The sequence below is a fragment of the Zootoca vivipara genome, chromosome 8 (assembly GCF_963506605.1).
Source record: "Zootoca vivipara chromosome 8, rZooViv1.1, whole genome shotgun sequence".
In the NCBI taxonomy this organism is placed as follows: domain Eukaryota; kingdom Metazoa; phylum Chordata; class Lepidosauria; order Squamata; family Lacertidae; genus Zootoca; species Zootoca vivipara.
In genome coordinates, this window is record NC_083283.1 from 1,211,356 (window position 1) to 1,233,161 (window position 21,806).

At 52.3% G+C, this 21,806-nt stretch overlaps 1 protein-coding gene across 1 annotated transcript in view; it reads left to right on the forward strand.

Moving 5' to 3' along the window:
* The window catches only part of DGAT1 (diacylglycerol O-acyltransferase 1), a 30,976-nt gene extending 12,323 nt beyond the window's left edge, over positions 1–18,653 (forward strand). The window contains exons 3-17 of the mRNA XM_035124467.2: positions 2,624–2,664; positions 3,343–3,428; positions 3,868–3,920; positions 4,731–4,836; positions 5,615–5,734; positions 6,361–6,435; positions 6,944–7,047; positions 7,979–8,017; positions 9,338–9,379; positions 11,150–11,194; positions 11,964–12,076; positions 12,672–12,737; positions 16,736–16,823; positions 17,677–17,739; positions 18,371–18,653. Of these exons, the coding sequence (XP_034980358.1) occupies positions 2,624–2,664; positions 3,343–3,428; positions 3,868–3,920; positions 4,731–4,836; positions 5,615–5,734; positions 6,361–6,435; positions 6,944–7,047; positions 7,979–8,017; positions 9,338–9,379; positions 11,150–11,194; positions 11,964–12,076; positions 12,672–12,737; positions 16,736–16,823; positions 17,677–17,739; positions 18,371–18,517 (1,188 nt within the window). The 3' untranslated portion in view covers positions 18,518–18,653. The remainder of the gene's footprint in view (positions 1–2,623; positions 2,665–3,342; positions 3,429–3,867; positions 3,921–4,730; positions 4,837–5,614; positions 5,735–6,360; positions 6,436–6,943; positions 7,048–7,978; positions 8,018–9,337; positions 9,380–11,149; positions 11,195–11,963; positions 12,077–12,671; positions 12,738–16,735; positions 16,824–17,676; positions 17,740–18,370) is intronic.
* Positions 18,654–21,806: the final 3,153 nt, after the last annotated feature.

Sequence of the window (21,806 nt, forward strand, 5' to 3'; positions counted from 1 at the left end):
CCCCTCTGCCCTCGCCCTCCTGCCTCGAGGCTGCTTGGCACCCTGTGCCAGGTCTCTTGCTGCACCTCTGCCCTCCTGAGCCTCCCGGTGGCGGCGGCGGCTGCCAATCCCCCAACAGAGGCACTCAGATCCCCTCCCTGCAGAGGACCTGGCTGGGAGCCAGGCAGACGGACATACTCCAGGGGCAAGGAGGGCGTTGTGGCCCCCCTTCAGGGTACAGAAGGGCTATTGTGGTGTCGATAGCCCAGCAATCTGGTCCTGCTGCTCAACTCTTGGCTAGCATGGGGGCTGAGCTTTAAAGCAATCAGGTCAGTGGAGGAGTACTCCATCCATCTGAAGAGAGAGCCTCCAAGTTCAGGAGCAGTATACCTGTGAATATGAGGTGCTGGGGCACACACACACGCACATGCCTGAGGGATGTCTGTCTCTGCCTTCGTGCTGACTTTGTGGGCTACCTGGAGCACTTGGGGTTGCGATGGAAACAGGGCAGTCTGGTCCAGTACGTTCCTCTAATAATACTCAAAATTTTATTATTTATGCCCTGCCCATCTGGCTGGGTTGCCGCAGCCGCTCTGGGTAAGGGGCAGGCCCAGCAGAAACTGGTCCAGCCAAGGTGCACAGAGGCATTGGCTAAGCCTGGAATTAGTCTGTGAAACTGAGCAGGCAGGACTTGGAAAGAAAGACGGGCAGCCTGCCTGTCCTTTTGCGTTGATGCTCCTCCTGCAACCCTCTTGGGTGGGGGGGGCGGCCTTGGTGCTTGGTTGGCTCTGCTCCTGCTGCCCGGGCGAGGAGAGGCGATGGCAACAGCTGGCATGTACTTCAGAGCGCTCTCTGGCCCCGCCAGCCACTGGGCTCCACTCTGAGGCTGCCCTGCCCTGCCAGGATAGGAAGCTACTGTATGTGATGCCTCCAGGAAATGCAAAACTTCCAGACTGGGATGTTTATGGAAAGTTAGCTTTCAGGGCCTGTTCTCTCTCCCCCCCCCCTTTACCCTCTTTGTGTAGGGGGCTTTCGAGTTTCAACCCCCAAACCTTTCTGCTTTGGGTTCAGCTGGAGCCAGAATGTCAGGGGCCAGTCCCGAAAAGGCCCCGCACTTTGAACTGCAGCCTGTGCACCCCCATCCCTAGCCAGCTTCTTCCTGAAGCCCCCCTTTGCTGAAGGACCACTCCACACACCCGCACACTTCCTAAGGGGAAACTGGCTTGTGGGCCGGATCCCTCCTGCTATGCCCCCTCCTTGTTGTGGGTGAGCTGGCTGGAAGAAACGCTTCCTGCTTCCTCCAAGGCAGCCCAGCTTTTAATTAAGCTCCCCTCGGTCTGTCTGTCTGTCCCCAGTGAAGGAGAGGCGAGCTCAAAAACGCAGCAGGAGGGTGGTGTTGAAAGAGGCAGGGCCGGGGGGGGGCCCTGCTGAGTCCCTTCCACCTTTGCTCCCCACAACCTTTGCTCCCGGGACTTAACCCTGCTCACCCTCGATTGGGAAAGCAGGAGGAAGCAGGCAGGCTTGTGGTTTAGCAACAAGCCTCGCTATCTTCCTGTCTCCTTCCTTGTGCTCGTCCTCCTCCTCCTCTGTGGCAACTGCTCAGGGCGAAACTTGCCTACAGGGGCTGGATGGCGTGTGGCAAGACAGCGTGGCTCATCGTGCCGCCCAACCCAGAGCAAAATACTGATAATACTAATTTAATTGTATCCTGTTGTTCTGGCCGGGTTGCCCCAAGCACTCTGGACGGCTTCCAGCAAAATATAAAAACAGTAAAACATGGAGTACTTCCATAAGGTGGTGAGCTCACATTGCAGAGTGGAGATTAAACGAAGAAATAGTAAACAGTATAGAATTAAAATATAAAAAATCCTTTCAGTAGCACCTTAGAGACCAGCTAAGTTTGTCATTGGTATGAGCTTTCGTGTATAGCAGAGGAAGGTAAAAAATAATAATTAAAGAATATTTTGACTTCGACCTCAATCAAGGGGTGGATGAGACTGGGGTCTGGGACGGAAGCAGGGCAGTCCTAAGGGGCTCCCTAATACTACAGAATGCCCATCTGAAGAAGCTGAAAGAAAGTAAAAAATTGGAAATAGTAAATGAGTTAGGAAGGAAATAAAAAAATTAATATGAAAACCTGGAAATAAAGAAATATTACAAGAAATTAAACTATTACAAACAGCTCTCAGTCTAAGCTGCCTGACCAGTTGCCAGAATTGTAGCTCAGTTGCCCCCGGTTGCGCCCCTCCCAAATTGATCAGTCCCGCAGAATCCTCTTTAGTGCTGGGGGAGGCAGGTGCCCGAGACCAGCCTCCCATTGCACTGCATCTTCTCATTTGTATCGTTACTTCACAAAATTTATGCACCTCCAAGCAGTTTACAGAAAGATAAAGCCATAGAAATGGGGGGGGGGGAAGAGAATTGCAATACATTAAAACATGCAAGAAGTTAAAACACTAAATCAGATTATAATTCCTTCCAGCATTTCTAAGCACATGGGTTTTAGCAGAAATTCTACAGTGAAGGCACCTGCTGGATATCGAGAGACAGTTATGGCCGGTTTTTGAGATTGGGATTGGAAGGAGGGGGGGGCTGGCATTTGCAGCAGGAGCTGCTGCTGACTTGTGTCCCCCCTGTCTTCCAGGTCTTGAGCAACGCTCGCCTCTTCCTAGAGAACCTCCTTAAGTAAGTCTTGCGCTCAGCAGTGGAGAGACCTCCCCTGGGGATGCTACAATTCTGCCGTAGCAGATCAGAGTGGATGTGACAGGCTGCCTTTGGGGCAGGCCTAGGCAAACTCCAGCCCTCCAGATGTTTGGGACTACAGTTCCCATCACCCCTAGCTAACAGGACCCAGGGGTCAGGGATGATGGGAATTGTAGTCCCAAACATCTGGAGGGCCGGAGTTTGCCTAGGCCTGCTTTGGGGACCTGTCCCTTGTTGCTGTCAGAAGCAGCAAGGAGGAGGGCAGATGTTTCTGTTTTACTTAACATATCTGTGGGGTTCGTGTCTGCGCCACTTGTGGCTCGGCAATGATGCTGCGCCCGTGGCTTGATCCTGAGAGCGCCTCCTTGTCAAAGCCCAGCTCGGCTGCCCAGAACACCTCCTGGGAAGCCAACATGCCTCCCGTCGTCCTGCCCTTCTCCCAAAGGTCATGGAGGAGCCAGCAGACAGGAGAACGCCTTCCGCATCAAGCAAGTCCTCAAAGGAGGCAGCCCATAGGGGTGTGGAATTGGGGGGGGTTGCGGGGTCCAGAGAAAGGGCTGCAGCTCCTTCTCCTCCTTCCTGGGCCTGGGTTGTCCGACTGGGACGGAGGGAGGGAGGGAGGAGAAAGTGCCTCTCGCCATGTGCCCCTTCCCTCCTCAGGTACGGCATCTTGGTGGACCCCATCCAGGTCATCTCCCTGTTCCTGAAAGACCCCTACAGCTGGCCTTCGCTGTGCCTTATTATCGGTGAGTCGAGGGATCTCAGCACATCTCTTGAATCCTTCTGCGTGACCCAGCGGACGCCTGTCCTCGGCCTACGGGTCTCCGCTTGGCTCCCACCGCTTGTACCTCTTAAGGAGCTTCTTGCTTACAAAAGTCCTCGCGGCCTCCGTGTCCTGCCGCTTTTTGGTCCCTGGTGCTGCCAGTCTTCTGCCCCGTTCAGATCCGGGCTCTTGAGTGAGGCAATGCGCGTGCATGAGAGAGAGAGAAGTAAAAGGGGTTGGATGTGGCGGGGGATGAATGGATGGGAGTGACTTTTCTGGGGTTGGATTAGATGAGCCTTGAGGGTCCCTCCAACCTGCAGGCTTGCAAATTCCTGGGCTGGCTGAGGACGGGGACCCAAATCCTTGTTCCCGGTTGCCTGCACCGCCCAGCAGTGACCGCCAACGTCTGCTTTCCCCCCCAGTGGCCAATGTGTTTGCTCTGGCAGCTCTGCACATCGAGAAGAGGCTGGCGGTGGTAAGTGTGTTTTTGGGGGGCAGGCTGGGATCCCTTGCGAAACGGGGTCTTTTTAGGGCGTAGGCTTGGGCTATCTGAAGGATCGTGTTCAGCCATACGGACCTGCCCGGGCTCTGAGATCTTCAGGGGGAGGCCCTTCTCTCAGTCCTGCCACCTTCACGGGCAGGCTGGGTGGGAGCGCAGGAGAGGGCCTTCTTGGTGGTGGCTCCTCCAAGACAACTTTGGAAGTCCTTTCCTAGAGAAGCCAGACCGGCTCCCTCCGTGTTGTCCTCCTGCCGGCAGTTGAAGACTGTGTTGTCCCAACAGGCCTTTGGGAACTGACTGTTCTTCTTTTTAAGGAAAGCGCTTGTCATAGTACTGTGCTGTTTCATAGAATCATAGAGTTGGAAGAGACCACAAGGGCCATCCAGTCCAACCCCCTGCTAAGCAGGAAACACCATCAAAGCATTCTTGACATATGCCTGTCAAGCCTCTGCTTAAAGACCTCCAAAGAAGGATACTCCACCACACTTCTTTTTTTTTATTACCAGTATTTTAATAGATTTTTAAAATACTGTTTTAATCCTATTAGAGTTTAATTCCCCTTTTGACTGTTACAGCTGATAATGTTTTTAGCTTTGTATCTGCATCATACTGATTTGTTTAAGCCGCCTTGAGTCCTGGTTTGCAACACCCTGATATCTCTTCATAATGGGAGGTATTTAAATTGAAATAATAATAACAGCAATAGCGGGGGGCCCCTTTTAGGGGTGGGCAGGTAGCGCTTAAGGCGGCCATAGAGCATTGCCCCTGTTCCCCTTCCTTCCGCAGGGCTCTTTTCCGGAGCACCTTGGGGCCGTCCTGCACACCGTTAACCTCCTGACAATCTTATGCTTCCCTGCGCTGGTGACTCTTGCTGTCACCTCCATCACACCAGGTGAGTGCGCAGCCCCTCCCCCCCCAAAGACGTGTGCACTTGCTCTGAAAAGGTGGCTTTCTGTTGTGGGCTCCTGGGTGGCAGGGCCCCTCGATTGGGGCTGGGAAGCCTCAGGTCTGGGGGGGGGGGGCGGTTTCAGGAGAGGTGTATGCTTCTTCCCTCTCTCTTTTGTGCAGAAACAGCATCTGCATTTGCCGTTCCATCCCCTTTTGCCTGGTCCCTCCCTTCCACCCACCACTCACATCTGGCCCCCAGGGGGTTGCATTGAAGGGAAGGTGGCCCTTGATTTGAAAAGCAGCTTTCCCACATGTCTGGAATAAGGTTGGAGCTACAGAGAGGCATTTCCTGGCTTCACCATTTCCTCCACCTCGTGATTTTTGCATACCACACACACACACGTCATGATTCGTGATATATTGGCAGGTCAAAAAGGATGGAACTGATATTGCAATACGGGCTTGAAACCGGTTTGGGACCCTGTATTGCTCTATTTCCCCAGCCCTACCGCTTGTGGCCCAGGCAGAGGGGGGGGGGGCGGAAGCTGGGAGGTTTCTGACCCCTCCTTGCTCAGAAGATGCTGGCGCACAACGTCACCTTGACCTGCCTCCCCCCAAAATAGCCTTTGAGAAGAGCTGCCTCTTCTTGATGGGCGCTGGTCAGAGAGTCAGGCCCGGTTCACCCCCTTCCCGCCTCTGGGGCATGCAAGAGGGAATGCAGATTATTATGTGGGGCTGCTTGCCGCATCTCCCGCCCACCCGCTTCTCTTCTCCCTCCGCAGTTGGGGCCGTCTTTGCTCTCGGGGTCCACACCATCCTTTTCCTCAAGCTCTTCTCCTTCAAGGACGTCAACAAGTGGTGCCGGGAGAAGAGGAGAGCCAAGGCTGCCCGAGCCCGCTCCGGTGAGCCCTGACTCCGGGGGGACGGGGGGGAGCCAGGCCTGGTAGGGGCACCTGAGACCCCCCCCCCGAGTGCCAACTGGGATGGCTTTGAAAGAGGGCTGGACAGATTCATGGAGGAGGAGAGGGCTATCCGTGGCTACAAGCCAGGCTGGCTAGGCTGTTCCTCCTCTGTTGGAGGCCACAAGGCTCCTAATACGAGCTTTTGGAAGCCACAGGAGGGACTCGGGTCCTGTGTTCCAGTTTCCCATTGGGGCAACTAGTTGGCCGCTGCCAGAAGATGCTGGACTGATTGGGCCCCTTTTGGCCTCATCCAGCTGGCTCCTCTTCCATTCTAATGTCCTTTTATGTGCATCTTTATGGTCTGAGTTGACTTTTGGTCTGAGGGCCCCCAAGGGTCATCTAGTCCAACCCCCTCCTCCCAATGCAGGAATAAGGCAACGACTGTGGGTAGCTCAGTTGGTAGAGCAGGAGACTCTTAATCTCGGGGTCGTGGGTTCAAGCCCCATGTTGGGCCAAAGATTCCTACCTTGCAGGGGGGTTGGGCTAGATGACCTTAGGGGTTCCTTCCGACACTGCTGTTCTCTGACCTGTGTTCTCTGACTGATGCCCTTTGTTGTCTGTTCCAGCTGCCGGGTCGCAGAAGGCCAATGGGAACGTGGCCTCGGGGGCCGTGGCTTACCCAGCAAACCTGACCTATAGAGGTAAAGTGGCCGGGCAAGACGTCCGTGGCGGGCGGTTCCCTGTGGCTCTTTGGCAGGGCTATCCTGGCGGGGCTGGGGGGTCTGGCAGTGACTCTCCTGGGGCTGACCCCCCCCCCCGACATCCCCCCTTCATCTGGGAGATGCTCACTTGCCTTCCCCTGGAGTGTGGTGGCTCCGAGGTCAAAGGTTTATTCTGCTCGCCACCCCCCTCATTGGGGAACAGGAGAAACTGCCTTGTTTAGAGTCAGACCATTCGCCCATCTAAGGCAGTGTTGTCTGCACTGACCGGCAGCAACGGCTCTCCAGGATTTCAGGCGTCCAACTCCCCCCCAGCCTTGCTTGCCTGGTGAGATGCTGCCAGGGGGTTGGGGGGGTTGGGGGCCCGGGGTCTTCTGCATGCAGCTCGCTTCCTCTGTGCCTGAGCTGCGCTCCTTTTCCCAAAGGGAGAGGGCAGCTCTTGTTTGGTGCCCCTGCCCTTAACGCCTCTCTCCTCCCTTTTCCGTGGCAGACCTCTACTACTTCCTCTTCGCGCCGACCTTGTGCTACGAGCTGAACTTCCCGCGCTCTCCTCGCGTCCGCAAGCGCTTTCTGCTGCGCAGGCTGGCTGAGATGGTGAGGCCCCTGCCCTGGGTCTGGAGGCGACCCGTCCTCTTTGCCCCCCGCCCACCTCCAGCTCTCCCCCCCCCCGCAAGGCAATGAAGGCTGTTATACTTTCAAATTTGGGGAATCTTCCCTTTGACTCGAGAACATGGGGGAAGCCAGCTGTCAGTCCCGGGACAGTGGCTGAATATTTAGCGCAGGTTGCACACACCCAGAAGACTCTGCCTGCCTCCCCTGTAATATTGGATGGGTCAGGAATGCACCCAGTTTGGTGTTGGGGCCGTAGGGAGGGGGTGGGATCCTCTAGCAAGGAAGGCTCAGGGTCTTGGAAGGTCCTGCAAGGTTGTGGGGAAGAGTTTTGGCCCTGGAGGCTGGGTGTAGGGCCCATCCTGCCTAAGCTGCTGGCGGAGCTGCCGAAAGGAACCTAGAGACCCCTGCTGGATCAGGTTAATGGCTCATCTAGTCAGCGACCAGGTGCTTATTATGGGAAACCGGCAAGCACAACATGAGCGCAGCACCCTGTTTTCGGAAGCCCTGTTTAAGGGAAGTTTTTTTTAATGTTTGATGTTTTATTGTGCTTTTAATATTCTGTTGGGAACTGCCCAGAGTGGCTGGAGAAACCCAGCCAGATGGGCGGGGTATACATAATAAATAATAATAAAAATAATAAAATTATAATAAATTATGCCACTGTCCCCTCCTGGCTAGCAGCCATCGACTGTCTCCCTCTTCCATCCATGTGTCCTATCCTGCTTTTAAAGTCATCTAGTTTGGTGGCCATCCCCGCCTCCTGCAGGAGTAAGTTCCAATGATTAACGAGAGAAAAGGACTTTCCTGCACCTGCCCTGAACCTTCCAGCCTCCCGCTTCCTTGGACATTCATGAGTTCTCGTGTGGATGGTCCCTCACTCCTGGCCTCTCATTTTTTCTCCCCCCTTTTCCAGCTCTTCTTCCTCCAGCTGATGGTGGGGCTGATTCAACAGGTAAGTGGGGGCAGGTGGGGCTGGCTCTTTACCTGCTGCTGCTGGCACCTTTGAAGCAAAGGGCATGGCAGAGGGTCTGGGGCCAGAGAGCACCCCCTTGGCAGGGTGCCTAAAGCAGGCCACAGGCTCTCTCCGCTTCCAGTCTAGAAGTGGGCAGGAGCTGCCCTGTGCCCCCTTCCGGAGTGTCTGGTGCAGAGTGGAAGGTGAGGAGGGGGCAAACGAGATGCTGCAGGAGACATGGGGGGGCGCAAGGACGGGAAGGGGTGCAGAGACGGTTGCCACATTCCCTGATTCAACTGCTAAACCCGTTTGGAGGGAGGTACTGGAACACTCCCATTGAACACCTGCCTGACTTGCATGTGGGCTGAAGCTGACCTGCCTAGATGGAAGCTTGTTATGTTATTACTTACAGTGGTGCCTCGCTTAACGAATGCCCTGCTTAACGAAATTTCTGCTTAACGAAAGGATTTTTCGAGTGGAGGTTGCCTCGCTAGACGAATTCGTTGAAAAATTCGTCTAGCGAATCCCATAGGAATGCATTGAAATTCAGTTAATGCGTTCCTATGTTCTCGAAGCTACGAACATGAGTTTGACCAAACTGCGGGAGGCAGTGGAAGACAGGAGTGCCTGGCGTGCTCTGGTCCATGGGGTCACAAAGAGTCAGACACGACTAAACGACTAAACAACAACATGGTCAAAAAAAAAAATTCAAAAAAATTCAATGCATTCCTATGGGATTCGCTAGACGAATTTTTCGTTATAAGAAAAGACCCGTGGAATGAATTAGATTCGTCTAGCGAGGCACCACTATTTGACATACTGCTTCGCTGGAATTGTCTCCCGAGTGGTGTGCAGTAAAAGTAAAAAAAATGGTTAAAGCTAAGATCGGACTTGGGTTAAAATTCCTGTTGGAATAAAAAGGAAAAATTTTCAGCGAGTGCTGGGAGTCCAAGAGGGGAGAAGGAAGTGAAGAAGGGTCTGTTCAGAGGCTCTGAGACCTTTCTGTCCAGGTAGGGGTCAGAGCAGGGACTTTTCAGGGCTTCCCATTGTTTGGGGGTATGTTTTGGGTCCCAGGAGCTGGAGGAGTTGGGGCAGCCTTGCCCTGGGATCAGATTTGGGGGTGGTTTTCTATACCGCACAAGGGTGCCTTCTCTTTTCCTCCGGTTTGGGAGCACTTCTGTGCCACAGGGGCCAGAGACCATCCCCTCAAACCAAGGAGGCTAAGCTGGGTTGTATCTTATGGGGCTGGGCTAGATGACCTCTGGCTTTACCCCCCCCCTGGGGACCTATTAACCTGATTTTAATGTGTGCTTGTTGCAGTGGATGGTCCCAACGATTCAGAACTCCATGAAGCCTTTCCGGGTAAGCCGTGCCCTGGGCACCCCCTTCTCCACCATGGTGCTGGGGAACTGCTTGTAGACCCCCCCCAAAAAGCAAGCAGGACTGGCCCACAACGTGCCCTTAGAGCTGCAATGGGAAACGTGGGGAGGGAGAAATGACACGCCTTGGGGGAAGGGTGCGCCTCTGATTCTGAGTTTTTAAAAAAGCACAGCTTAGCCTATGGCTGGCTTGGTGGCCTCTTAAGTCCTCAGCACCTGCAACTAGAGGAGGGGTCTGCAAGGTGTGTTGGTTGCCAGCATCCCACAGGAGAGCTGCCTGGACTGCCCACCCCCCAAGAAGACACAGGGGCTTGGTGCTTTCTGCCATCCACACCCTGGATGGGTCTATGACAGGCATCCCCAAACTTCGGCCCTCCAGATGTTTTGGACTACAATTCCCATCATCCCTGACCACTGGACCTCTTAGCTCGGGATCATGGGAGTTGTAGGCCAAAACATCTGGAGGGCCGCAGTTTGGGGATGCCTGGTCTATGACATTCAGCAACTGAATCTTGCTCGCCTCTCCCTTCCTGCCAGGCCTGGGCACATCATTTATTTCATAGAATTTATACACAGCTTCATTTGCAAATGGAACAAAGCTAAACCTCCTAGCAGTTTACAAAAAAGATTTTTTAAAAAAAAATATGTAAGGAAAAATTAGCAATTTAAGACTTTCAAAAAGCGAAAATAATCATAGGCTAGAAAAGAATTAAAACCTACATCGACTTCCTGAACATCTGGACAGGCTTGCATAAAAAATGCAGATGCCACAAGGCGCATAGGGAAGGTGTCTGTCTGATGTCACTAGGCAGGGAGTTCCAGGTTGTCGCCGTCGTCTTTGGCGATCCCTCGTAGCTGAGTAAGATTGTCTTCCAGTAACGCAATCTTAAAAGTGAGTCCGTAAGTGACTGTGGAGGGCAATTCTGGATCCACACGTCCTTCCACAGTGGGGACATTGATTTCCGGGTGGGAGTTGATCCCGGTGTGGATTTGCCAAGCGTGCCTTCCTCTTAGCACGTTTCTCCCTTTTGTCCTGAGTTCAAGTGTCTTCAAAGCCCATGACGCCTTTGGTAAAGGCTGTTCTCCGATTGGAGCACTCGCAGGCCAGTGTTTCCCAGTTGTCAGTGTTTATACTACATTTTTAAAGATTTGCCTTGAGACAGTCTTTAAACCTCTTTTGTTGACCACCAGCATTACGCTTTAATTTTAAAGTTTGGAATAGAGTAGTTGCTTTGGAAGACGATCATCAGGCATCTGCACAACATGACCAGTCCAACGAAGTTGATGTTGAAGAATCATTGCTTCAACACTGGCGATCTTTGCTTCTTCCAGTACACTGGCGTTAGTTCACCTGTTTTCCAGAGTGATGTGCCATTTTTTCCAGAGACTCCGTTGATGGAATCTTTTGAGGAGTTGGAGCGGGCGTTTATAAGTGGTCCATATTTTACAAGCAGGTGTAGGTGCTGCCACGCTTAGCAAAGGAGTTCTTACAAGCGTGGAACAGGTGTCCTGCAGCACCTGTAGCAGTGCCAGTTCCACAGGTTGAAGTGGTTCAGGGGGTGCATATCTGGGGTAAGGCTATCTTGCAGGTAGAATGGAGCCCAGTTGTTAGGGTCCAGCAGCTTCCTAAGCCAATTTTGGAGGGCAGCTGACAGTGGCCAGGAGAGGGGGAGGATGACTAGCTCCTTACCGCATGGGATGGAAGCATGTTGCCATGGCTGCTTGCCCTGAATTTGATCTCTCTCGTTTGCAGGACATGGACTATTCCAGGATCATCGAGCGCCTCCTGAAACTAGCTGTACGTACCACAACCCGGGCTTCGGGGGCACGGAGGGTTGGGATGGGGATGGGAGCAGGCCTCCGGGGTTGGATCCCGCAAGGTGAGTCACAAGCTCTGCAGAGAATCATAGAATCATAGAGTTGGAAGAGACCCCAAGGGCCATCCAGTCCAACCCCCTGCCAAGCAGGAAACACCATCAAAGCATTCCTGACAGATGGCTGTCAAGCCTCTGCTTAAAGACCTCCAAAGAAGGAGACTCCACCACACTCCTTGGCAGCAAACTCCACTGTTGAACAGCTCTTACTGTCAGGAAGTTCTTCCTAATGTTGAGGTGGAATCTTTGGTCTTGCCCACGGCAGCCTTTAACTGGGGGCTGTCCAGGTCCTTTGGACTCCGGTTTCCAATCCCTCCCAGCATCAAAAAGCCATGGGGGTGGGAGTTGTTGTAGTCTAGGGCACCTGGGAGGCTGTTGGCTTGGCAAAGGCTGGTCTACAGGTAGCTGGTGTCTTGAGAGAGCCGTCTCTTATGGGAAAGGGCTGTGAAGGGAAAGGTCTGATCCTGTATCAGGGCAAAAGGTCCACCCCACTCAGGGCTTCTTGCTGGCTGCTGCTGCATTGAAGAAATGCTTGCCCAGGGCAGGGGGATGGTGGCAGGGCAATGGCTGCTCTCTGCCACCATCTCGGCAGAGAGTCAGTTCCTGGCTAGACCTCCTCCTTCAAGGGCCATTTCTCCTGTAGAGGGAAGCCGAACACGCCAATGCTGCCTTCTGCCTTGCTGTCCCCGACAGGTCCCCAACCACCTGATCTGGCTCATCTTCTTCTACTGGTTCTTCCACTCCAGCCTGAATGTCATTGCGGAAATCATGCAGTTTGGAGACCGGGAGTTCTACAGGGACTGGTGGTGAGTCAGCTCTGCAGGGAGGGCGTGTGTGTGTTTTGTGACTTGTGTTCTTAAAAAAAACAAAAAAACAGGTTTTTAAGCTGAGTCTCGAATTGTTATAACCTGCCCTAGGACCGCAGAAAGAGTGGCAGGTGGCTGTAAAAAAAAAAATCTGCAAATGGCGCTCAAAAGATCTGCTTTGGGCATTCAGAGGACCCTGCAGAACAGCCAGGGCTTGGGTTTGGGAGACTTCCTCACCATGGGAGGGTTCCCCCCCCCAGCCCTAACAGGTGTGGGGGTGCGGTGGGTGGATCCCCATCCCTTAGGATGATGGCGAAGGAGGCAGGTCCCCTCCTTCCATTTGCGTTGTAGGAAGAGCCTTCGCAGCGTCGGATAGGGATGCCGCTGGCTGGGCTCAGCCTTCGTTGGTGAAACTCAGTGACTGAATCCTGTGCGCAGCCAGACCGTCCCCACATTTGACCCTGCAGGCATTGGATCCCCTGTCCGAAAGAGAGAGGGGAAACCTGTTTTGTTCTGTTAAGGGTTTCTCTCGATGTTGGGGGTTGTAGGGTTGGTTGACGCGCAGCAGCAACACATGTCCCTTTTCTCCCTTCAGGAATTCGGAAACCGTGACCTATTTTTGGCAGAACTGGAACATCCCGGTCCACAAATGGTGCTTGAGGTATGCCTAGGCTGAGTTGTGACAATCCTGGGGTCGAGGGGGGGAGGCTGTAGCTCTCAGTGAGGGATGGGTGGGCTAATTCTACTCATAGTCCATTTGGGATTCCCTTCTGGGTTGCAGTAATTCCCCCACAAGTGCTTCGGGTACCGAGGAGCAGAAGTGAAAACCTTGGGGCTTCCGGTCCAGTGCCAGCGCCGATCGGCGGGGTTTTTGTCTCGTTCCGAGACAGCCCGTCTTCGCTAGAGGGGGGAGGGCAGCGAGAGCGACGCTGCACCCCGTAGAACCTCGGGTCGAGCATCCCGGGGGCGAAATTGCTCAGCGGAGCCCCAATCCGGACTCCCCAACTCTTCGGCAGCCCTAGTAAGGGCGCCGGAGCGAGAAGGGTTGAAGTCGCGGGGGGCATTTTGAGCGCCATTGTTGCTCTAGCGGAGAGAAGCTCCGAGCCGGAGGCGGGGAGCGTTGGATTCTTCCAAAAGAAATCGAAAAGCAGGACTGTAAGTAACATCGGCAAATACTTTATTGGAACTCAATTCGAAAACTAGGTGAGAGAGGGAAAAAAACGGAAGCCACCTCCTCCCACCGGTAAATTTAAGAGACAATAAATAAAATACCCGACGCAGTGATCTAAAGATTCTGGTGCATAAAGATAACCTCAAAGACTTAAAAGAGCCCCCCTTGGAGGCAGGGTAAAAGGGGGAAAAGAAATTTTTTTGAAATTCCCTGCAAAGAGTTAAAAAAATCGGAAAAGCCCTCTTTCCTCCCGGGAGCAGGTGACCCACTCACTCCAGCGAAAGGATGAGGTGTTTTATTGTATAAGAAAGGACTTTGTTTCCATCTTTGGATTTATTTATTTTTTGGATCTTATGTTACAAATCCATTGAACATTAATTGGAATTTTTATGTATTTGGAAAATGCAGCCAGTTGGTTAAAATGTGCTTGAGAAAATTAACAGTGACTATTTCCCACCATTCAAGATAAGTGCTGACCTTGACAGGTCTGAATCATGTCAACAAAAAGATATTCCCCGGAGTTCCAGCAGGCGGTCTTAAAACTCTTAGGATGCCTAACTTCTGAATCATGCGAAGAAGAGACACAAGTGCAGGAATCAACGCAGCAATTACAGGTGGTGGACAGCGAAAATGACTTTTTAGAAGGCAATGTCGATGAAGAATGTATGGAAATTGAATGCAATGATAGTGACGAGGACAATAATGAAAATAACGAGGAAAATACAAAACAGAACGAGATCCACCACGACCGAGAAAAGGACTCTTCAATGCAAAAGGGCATGAGGATATTCCCTCCTTTGTGGAGGGAATGCCAGGAGCTGAGAGATCCTCAGATTCATCATATGGGAAAGGAAAAAGACAAGAAAGAATGAAAATGAAATCTCAGGGGGGATGTAAAAAGAGTGGGGTGACAAAACATGAAAAAGGGGTGGGGTGAAAAGAGAAATAGATTGGTGATTATTAGGACGGATTAAAAGGCTGAAAATTGGACTGTGGATTTGAGACTTTGCTGGAGGAGAGGGAGTGCCGGACCTTGGGGAGAGGAGGGTTGTCAGAATAAATATATGTAATTAAGAATTGGACATGGAAAAAGGTTTGAAATTAAGGAGGTCTATTGAGGGGGAAAATCAGGCTAGGGAAGAAAAATAGATTGTGATTAGACTGAATTAGGATAGTTTATGAAAGGGATAAAAATTATGTTGAAAAATTTGTATGTAGATTAAGATTTGGAAAAAACAAATTGTCAAAAATGATTTGCAAAGGAAAACCTGGAAAGGGGAGGTTGGGGAAGCCCCTACAACAATGTTTATGGAAATGAATATGTATTTTTCTTTTTTGCTTTTTATTCTACCTTTTTCTCTTTTTGCTTTTTTCTTTTTTGGTTTTTTTCTTATGGAAAAGTGGTTGGGCGGACACTCCCCTGGCTTCTCCCTTGTAGCTCTGGGGCTCCTTGGCGGCAAGGGGGGGGGCTTTGGGATGGGGGAGAGGGGGGGAGGACAAACCCAATCCTAAAATGAACCATCATCGGCTGTTCACCTTCATGGGATCCGCTCATGGCAGGAGGGGGCTCGCGGGGGGGGGGGACGGAAGTTGGTGGAATCAAATTATGTTATGTATATTCCTTTTTTTACTCTTTGTTTCTCTTTTGTTGGTTTTTTTAAAATTTAATAAAAATATTTTTTTAAAAAAAGAAAAAGTGAAAACCTTGTGGGCTGATGGAAGGACCAGGTGCTGCCCCAACATAGAATCATAGAGTTGGAAGAGACCACAAGGGCCATCCAGTCCAGCCCCCTGCCAAGCAGGAAACACCATCCAAGCGTTCTTGACATATGGCTGTCAAGCCTCCGCTTAAAGACCTCCAAAGGAGGTCTCCTGCCTCACCCCCCCTTCCTCCACCCCTTTCTCTTAAGAGCACAGCGCAGAAGCTCTTGAAGTCAAGCCGGGCTCTTCATAGTCTCCGAGCCCTTTTTCCAGAGGGACAGCCCCCAGCCAGCACAGCTCAAAAGGTGCCCAGGAACATCCACCTGTTCTTCTGTGCCAGAGGCCTCTGCATCAGCCTTGGAGGGGGGGCGCATCACCCCCCCAATCCCTTCTCCGCTGCCCCCCCTTCCTGAGCTGGACTGCTCCTCTTGTAGGCCTTGCTTGCAGGTGGGCTTGATGGCGCCTGGGCGACCCGTGTAGACAGCACTTCTGGAGCAAAGGAGGACTAGCAGGGAATGTGGGAGCCGTGAATTTTAACAAGGAGAAATGTAAAGTACTACACTTGGGCAAAAAAAATGAAGGGCACAAATACAGGATGGGAGACACCTGGCTTGAGAGCAGTACATGTGAAAAGGATCTAGGAGTCTTGGTAGACCACAAACTTGACATGAGTCAGCAGTGTGATGCAGCAGCTAAAAAAGCCAATGCAATTCTGGGCTGCATCAATAGGAGTATAGCATCTAGATCTAGGGAAGTAATAGTACCACTGTATTCTGCTCTGGTCAGACCTCACCTGGAGTACTGTGTCCAGTTCTGGGCACCACAGTTCAAGAAGGATACTGACAAGCTGGAACGTGTCCAGAAGAGGGCAACCAAAATGGTCAAAGGCCTGGAAACGATGCCTTATGAGGAACGGCTTAGGGAGCTGGGTATGTTTAGCCTGGAGAAGAGAAGGTTAAGGGGTGATATGATAGCCATGTTCAAATATATGAAAGGATGTCATATAGAGGAGGGAGAAAGGTTGTTTTCTGCTGCTCCAGAGAAGCGGACACGGAGCAATGGATTCAAACTACAAGAAAGAAGATTCCACCTAAACATTAGGAAGAACTTCCTGACAGTAAGAGCTGTTCGGCAGTGGAATTTGCTACCAAGGAGTGTGGTGGAGTCTCCTTCTTTGGAGGTCTTTAAGCAGAGGCTTGACAGCCATATGTCAAGAATGCTTTGATGGTGTTTCCTGCTTGGCAGGGGGTTGGACTGGATGGCCCTTGTGGTCTCTTCCAACTCTATGATTCTATGATTCTATTATCTCTGCAATCGGATCTGCACCCAAAGGACTTGAGGCCCTTTCCCCACAAAGGCTGCTGTCTCCATCCATTTCCTGGAGGCAACGTGGCAATCTCTCTCTCTCTCTCTCTCTCTCTCTCATTAAAGGCCAACTAAGAGGCAATGTGATGGAAGTTTATAGAATTATGCGTGGCATGGAGAGAGTGGATGGGGGGGGGGAAGCTTTTCTTCCCCTCTCATAACATCTCATGGGCACCCAAGGAAGCTGGATGCTGGGGGATTCGGGACAGATAAAAAAAGGGAGTCCTCCTTCATGCAGCACATATTTAAACTGTGGAACTTGCTTCCACAGGAGGCAGCTGTGGCCACCAACTTGCAAAAAGGCCTTGCAAAAGCCTTCTCAATATTTCTATCAACGGCTCGTAGCCACAGTGGCTCTGCTCGGCCTCCACGGTCAGATCCAGCAAGCTCTTCTTAAGTTCTCTCTCTCCTTTGCATTTTAGGCATTTCTACAAGCCCCTGATGAAGAAGGGGGCTGGCAAATGGGTGGCTCAGACAGGCGTCTTCTTTGCTTCTGCCTTCTTCCACGAGGTTAGTACCTGCTCCACAAATTCACGTGTGTGAGTGTCGACAGGAGAGCCCAAAGGGACTTCTCCCCCCCCCTTTTACTGACTTGCAATCTCAACCCTCTTCTGAAAGGCTGTGGATTTTGTACCAAAAAGCATCCTTGCTGGTGCTCAGCCAGCCTTTCTCTGCAAGGGTGTGAGAGAGGAAAGCAGCATCTGATTGAGGGGGGTGGTGTGTGTCTGGGCCACCTGAAACTGAGCTTCCCAGTCCAGGCTGACACAGCAGCAGGCAGAGCTTTCTCCTGGAGGAGCAAAAATGTGTGTGTTGGGCAGAGGTATAAACATAGTAGTTCTCAGCTCTAAGAACCCACCTGAAAACTCCCCCAAGTTGCACTGCATCTTTTGGAGGAATTTGGAGACAAATGCCAATGTGTATTTGAGCAGGTTAGACGTTGCTGAGGGACATTGTGGCTCCTCCTCTTCCTCTGAAGAATGATGGATGACCATCTTTCAAGGGGTGGTGAAGGACCGTCCTCTCTGAAAGCAGACAAGGGGCGGGGCGGGGGGGCCGATAGTGTATTCCCTTCCCTTCTCAGCATAAGGTTTGAACAGGGAGAAGTGGCTCAACCTCCTGAATGTGGAGTGGGCAAGTCACTCCCTTGACTTGCTTCCCTGGCCCAGTGTGGGTCATTCCATGGGCTCACACCTGAAAGCTCGGGAGGCAAGAGAGCGCCCTTCATTCTGTTTCCTCTGGAGGGACTGGAATCGAGGGGAGACGCCCGGGCTTCAGAGGGTGGCAGCCGCGGTTGCCAGCCAAGCTTGCTTTGTGCCCTCTCCCCTCTGGACTGATGTCTTTGTGGGTTTCTGTCCCCACCCAGTACCTGGTGAGCGTGCCGTTGAAGATGTTCCGGCCCTGGGCGTTCATGGGGATGATGGCTCAGGTAAGGATCGGGTGCTTGCCTGCCTTTTGCATGAGTGGCTTGCCAAAGGCCACTTGCCACCAGCTCAGCCTTGCCAGAGCTCCTGGTATGTGGTGTCTTGGCAAAGGGGGTGAGGGTCAGACTCCAGGATGCTGCTGTTGCTACCCCCCCCCCACCAGAGAGTTTTGTCTTCTTTCCTGTGAGCCTTGGGGGGAGGATCTGCACTTTGGCCCTAGGGTGGAGAATCATAGAACCACAGAGCTGTAGAGTTGGATGGGATCCCAAGGGTCATCCAGTCCAACCCCCTGCAGTGCAGGAATCTCAGTTCAAGCATTCATGACAGATGGCCACCCAACCTCTGCTTAAAAACTTCCAAGGGAGGAGAGTCCATCACCTTCTGAGGGAGACGGTTCCACTGTCAAACAGCTCTTACAATCGGAAAGTTATTCCTGATGTTTAGTCGGAATCTCCTTTCTTTTGACGTGAAGCCATGGGTTCGAGTCCTACCCTCCAGAGCAGGAGAAAACAAGCTTGCTCCACCTTCCACGGGACAGCCCTTGAGATATCTGAAGATGGCTGTCGTGTCCCTTCTCAGTCGCCTCTTCCCTGGGCTAAAAAGACCCAGCTCCCTCACCCATCTTTCCTCCCCCAGATTCCTCTGGCCTGGTTTGTGGGACGGTTCCTTCGGGGCAACTATGGGAATGCGGCCGTGTGGATCTCCTTGATCATTGGGCAGCCCATTGCCGTCCTCATGTATGTCCACGACTACTACGTGCTCAACTACGAGGGAAGCCAGTGACCCTGGCAATGCCCCCTTCTTCCTTCCCATCAGCAGGAGGACACCTGGCGAGGGCAGAGCAGCCCGGCCTCTTCCTGCCGTTTCCTGGGCACCCCACCACTCTCCGCAGAACCAGCATGGGCAGAGATGTTGCTGCCGTCGTCTTTGCCCTGGAAAGTTGCCTTGTGTGATCTTTCTCTCTCTCTGTGTGTGTGTCTGTTTTTAACGGCTGCTCGTCAGGTACTCGTTTTTTGAGTCCGAAGTTTGGATCAATGCAATAACTGTCAGTGGGGGCCGCCTTCTCAGGCTGTGTCCCGAGCAGGATTGGCGCTTGGGGCCGGGTACCTGGGCTGGGAATTTTCCAGGTGAATCCTGCCGTGGCTCAATGATGGAGGAAGAGGAAGGTGGTCCCCTGTCCAATGGGGATACGGTTCGAACCCTGCTGTGCCCAAGGGTGTGGCTGGGAGTTGGGGGGGTCTGAGCTTTGCCCAGAGCCTGGATGGCCCCCCTGGCTCCCTCCTCTTGGTGCTGGCCTTCAGGGCGCTTTAAAGGACTCCCTCACTGGGAGGGGGGGGGGTCTCTTCCGTCCAGCCTGAAGGCTTTGGGCATTCAGTTCCGTCCTAGCTTCTGGCTACCGGCAGCTCTTCTGTAGCGAAAGGGGAACAGCGTCCCCTTTTGCCGGCCTTGAGCCCAAGGCCTTATGGGAATAAGGAATGCTGGCTGGCGGGGGCTCCTGCGGCCAGTCTTGGTACTACCGCCTGTGGTGGCACGGGTGATTGGAAGCTGTTTTTTTTCTCCTGGGGGGGGGGCTCGTTCTGGTTCGTGGCAGTTTCTGCCCCTAGAGCTGCCTCAGTTCTCTTCCGTCCCCTTCCCAGGATCCGTCCTCGCAGCAGGGGAGCAGCGACCCATGGGGGGGGGTGTTGCTCCAATTCCACAGCCCCCCTGCTCCCTGCATAGGTGGTTGTGTTGCCGACTGCTGCTGCCCAGCTCTCTTTTTAGCCAAGTCTGTTCTTGGCTGTCTGTGGTCATTCCCATGTTTTGACAACCCAGCAACTTTTTAAGAGTTTGCAGAATGTATCTGTCTCATACAAAAAGTGATTAAAGCATATTTTCAAAAAATCTGTGTTGACAAAAGGGGGTGGGTGGGTGGGTGCGGGGCGGGGGCTAAAGGACCCACAGAACCGTACCTTGTTGACATGACCAAGTGGATTACCCTGATTTCTGGCAATCGTTTCTTCATACCTGCGACAATAATATATTCCTGAAGTGCTCCTCTGCCCTGGGAGTCCTCCAGAGCTTTCCTCTCACATTCAAAAGGGTTGATTCCAAATCTGCCTTGCTTTTCATTTAAAAATACAGAAAGCATCACCCCCACCTTTAAGGTGCACCTTTAGTCGGCGCCTTAGAGCCATGCAGAGTGAGCCGAAATTCTGGGGTGGTGAGAGATTTTTATCTTTAGCACTGCTGCTGCTGCCAGGCTGGCAAGCCCAGATCACAAAAGGCCTGGGCAGATGAAGGCTTTTGCCAAGGGCCCCAGAGGAAAGACCCAAGTAGAATCTGGAATCTCCAGGCAGGCTGTGACTATTCCCTGCCTGAAATCCTGGGCAACTTTGTGGGGAATCTCTAGTAGGGCCTCCGAGGAAGACCCTAATAGCCAGGTACATTCACAGGCGAGCAGGTGGTGGTTGTGCTTTGGGGTGACCTTAAAAACCCTAGTTACAGGTAGGTAGCCGTGTTGGTCTGAGTCGAAGCAAAATAAAAGAATTCCTTCAGTAGCACCTTAAAGACCAACAAAGTTTTTATTTTGGTATGAGCTGTCGTGTGCATGCACACTAGTGTATCTGACGAAGTGTGCATGCACACGAAAGCTCATACCAAAATAAAAACTTAGTTGGTCTTTAAGGTGCTACTGAAGGAATTCTTGTATTTTGCTTAAAAACCCTGCTCTTCGTGTGCTGGTGTTCACCATTTGCAAATCCAGTCTCATCGTGTTTGATCTACCTGAGATTCCTGCATTGCAGGGGTTGGGCTAGATGACTCCTTGGGGTCTCTGCCCATTCTGCTATCCTACGATTCATCGCCAGCAGCTCAAGGAGGCTTGTAGTTGGAAGAACTGCAGGAGTCCCAAAGTGCGTCTGCACCTAGTTTTGACTGGCACCTTCGGGAGACGAAGTGAAGCATGCACGTCTGGGGGTGGCCAAACCTTTGGAGACTTGCAGCACTTGCTGTGGCTGATGTGGGAGAGATTCGAACCCGTGTCCAGCATAAAATAAGCAGCCCAAGAGGCAGGCGCTGCCCCCTGCCCTGCCCTAGGAGGCCGCCTCATCCTGGCTAGGAGCCCTCGAGGGCCCTTTCCTGCTCCATGAACTTGCCCCATCCTCTTATTTAACTTTATTGCAAAACAATTTACATATAACAGACAATACCTCAATGACAACTAAACATTAATAACACCTTGTCGAACATCACACACACACACTTTTGACTTCCGATTCACCTCCTTGTGCTTTGTTATATCTGTTACATAACAGTTTTCCTTAATATTCAAGATTCAATCTAGACCTGTCCTAATTGGCATTTTCACAATATTGCTTTAGAGATTCTTTAAATGTTATCCGTTCTTTACACACTTTCCTCTTGTTCACCCAGCCATTTTCGCCAGTTCCAAGTCTTCCATCATCTTCACCTCCCCAGTCAAGCTTTGTAGGAATTGAGTTGTTGCTGCTACAGTCGCATTTCCAGTTTTTTGCTGCCAAAATTCTAGCCGCCGTAGTTCCAGACATAAAGATGGTTCTAAAGTTCTTTTGGATTTCAGTGGAAAGGCTTTCCAAGCCACTCCTGCCTCCTGGGGGAGGGAGTTCCGTAGGGAGTTAACTCCACGCTCCTCCTCGGGCCAAAGGGGAGGCCGGGAGACAGACAGACACACGCACACACGCTTCCTTCACTTCCACCTTCCCCACTTGGGGGCATACACGTGTTTTATCCCGGCGCCCTCCCAGGGAGTTCAGGCGAGCGGGGCACGTGTACCGCCCGGGTGTCTTGAAACAGGGCCCCCTTCCCGGACCGTGCACGTGAAAGCGCTCCATTCACACGTGCGCCCTGTCCGCTTGCGAGGAGAACCATAGCTGCCAAGTTTTCCCTTTTCTCGCGAGGAAGCCTATTCAGAATAAGGGAAAATCCCTTTAAAAAAGGGATAACTTGGCAGCTATGGAGAACTCGAGCGGGCCTCTATGGTGCGGCCCTCATGCCAGAGCGGCTTCTCCCCGCTCGGCCCTTCCCGCCCGCGCTCTCTATGGTCCGGCGCCGGAAG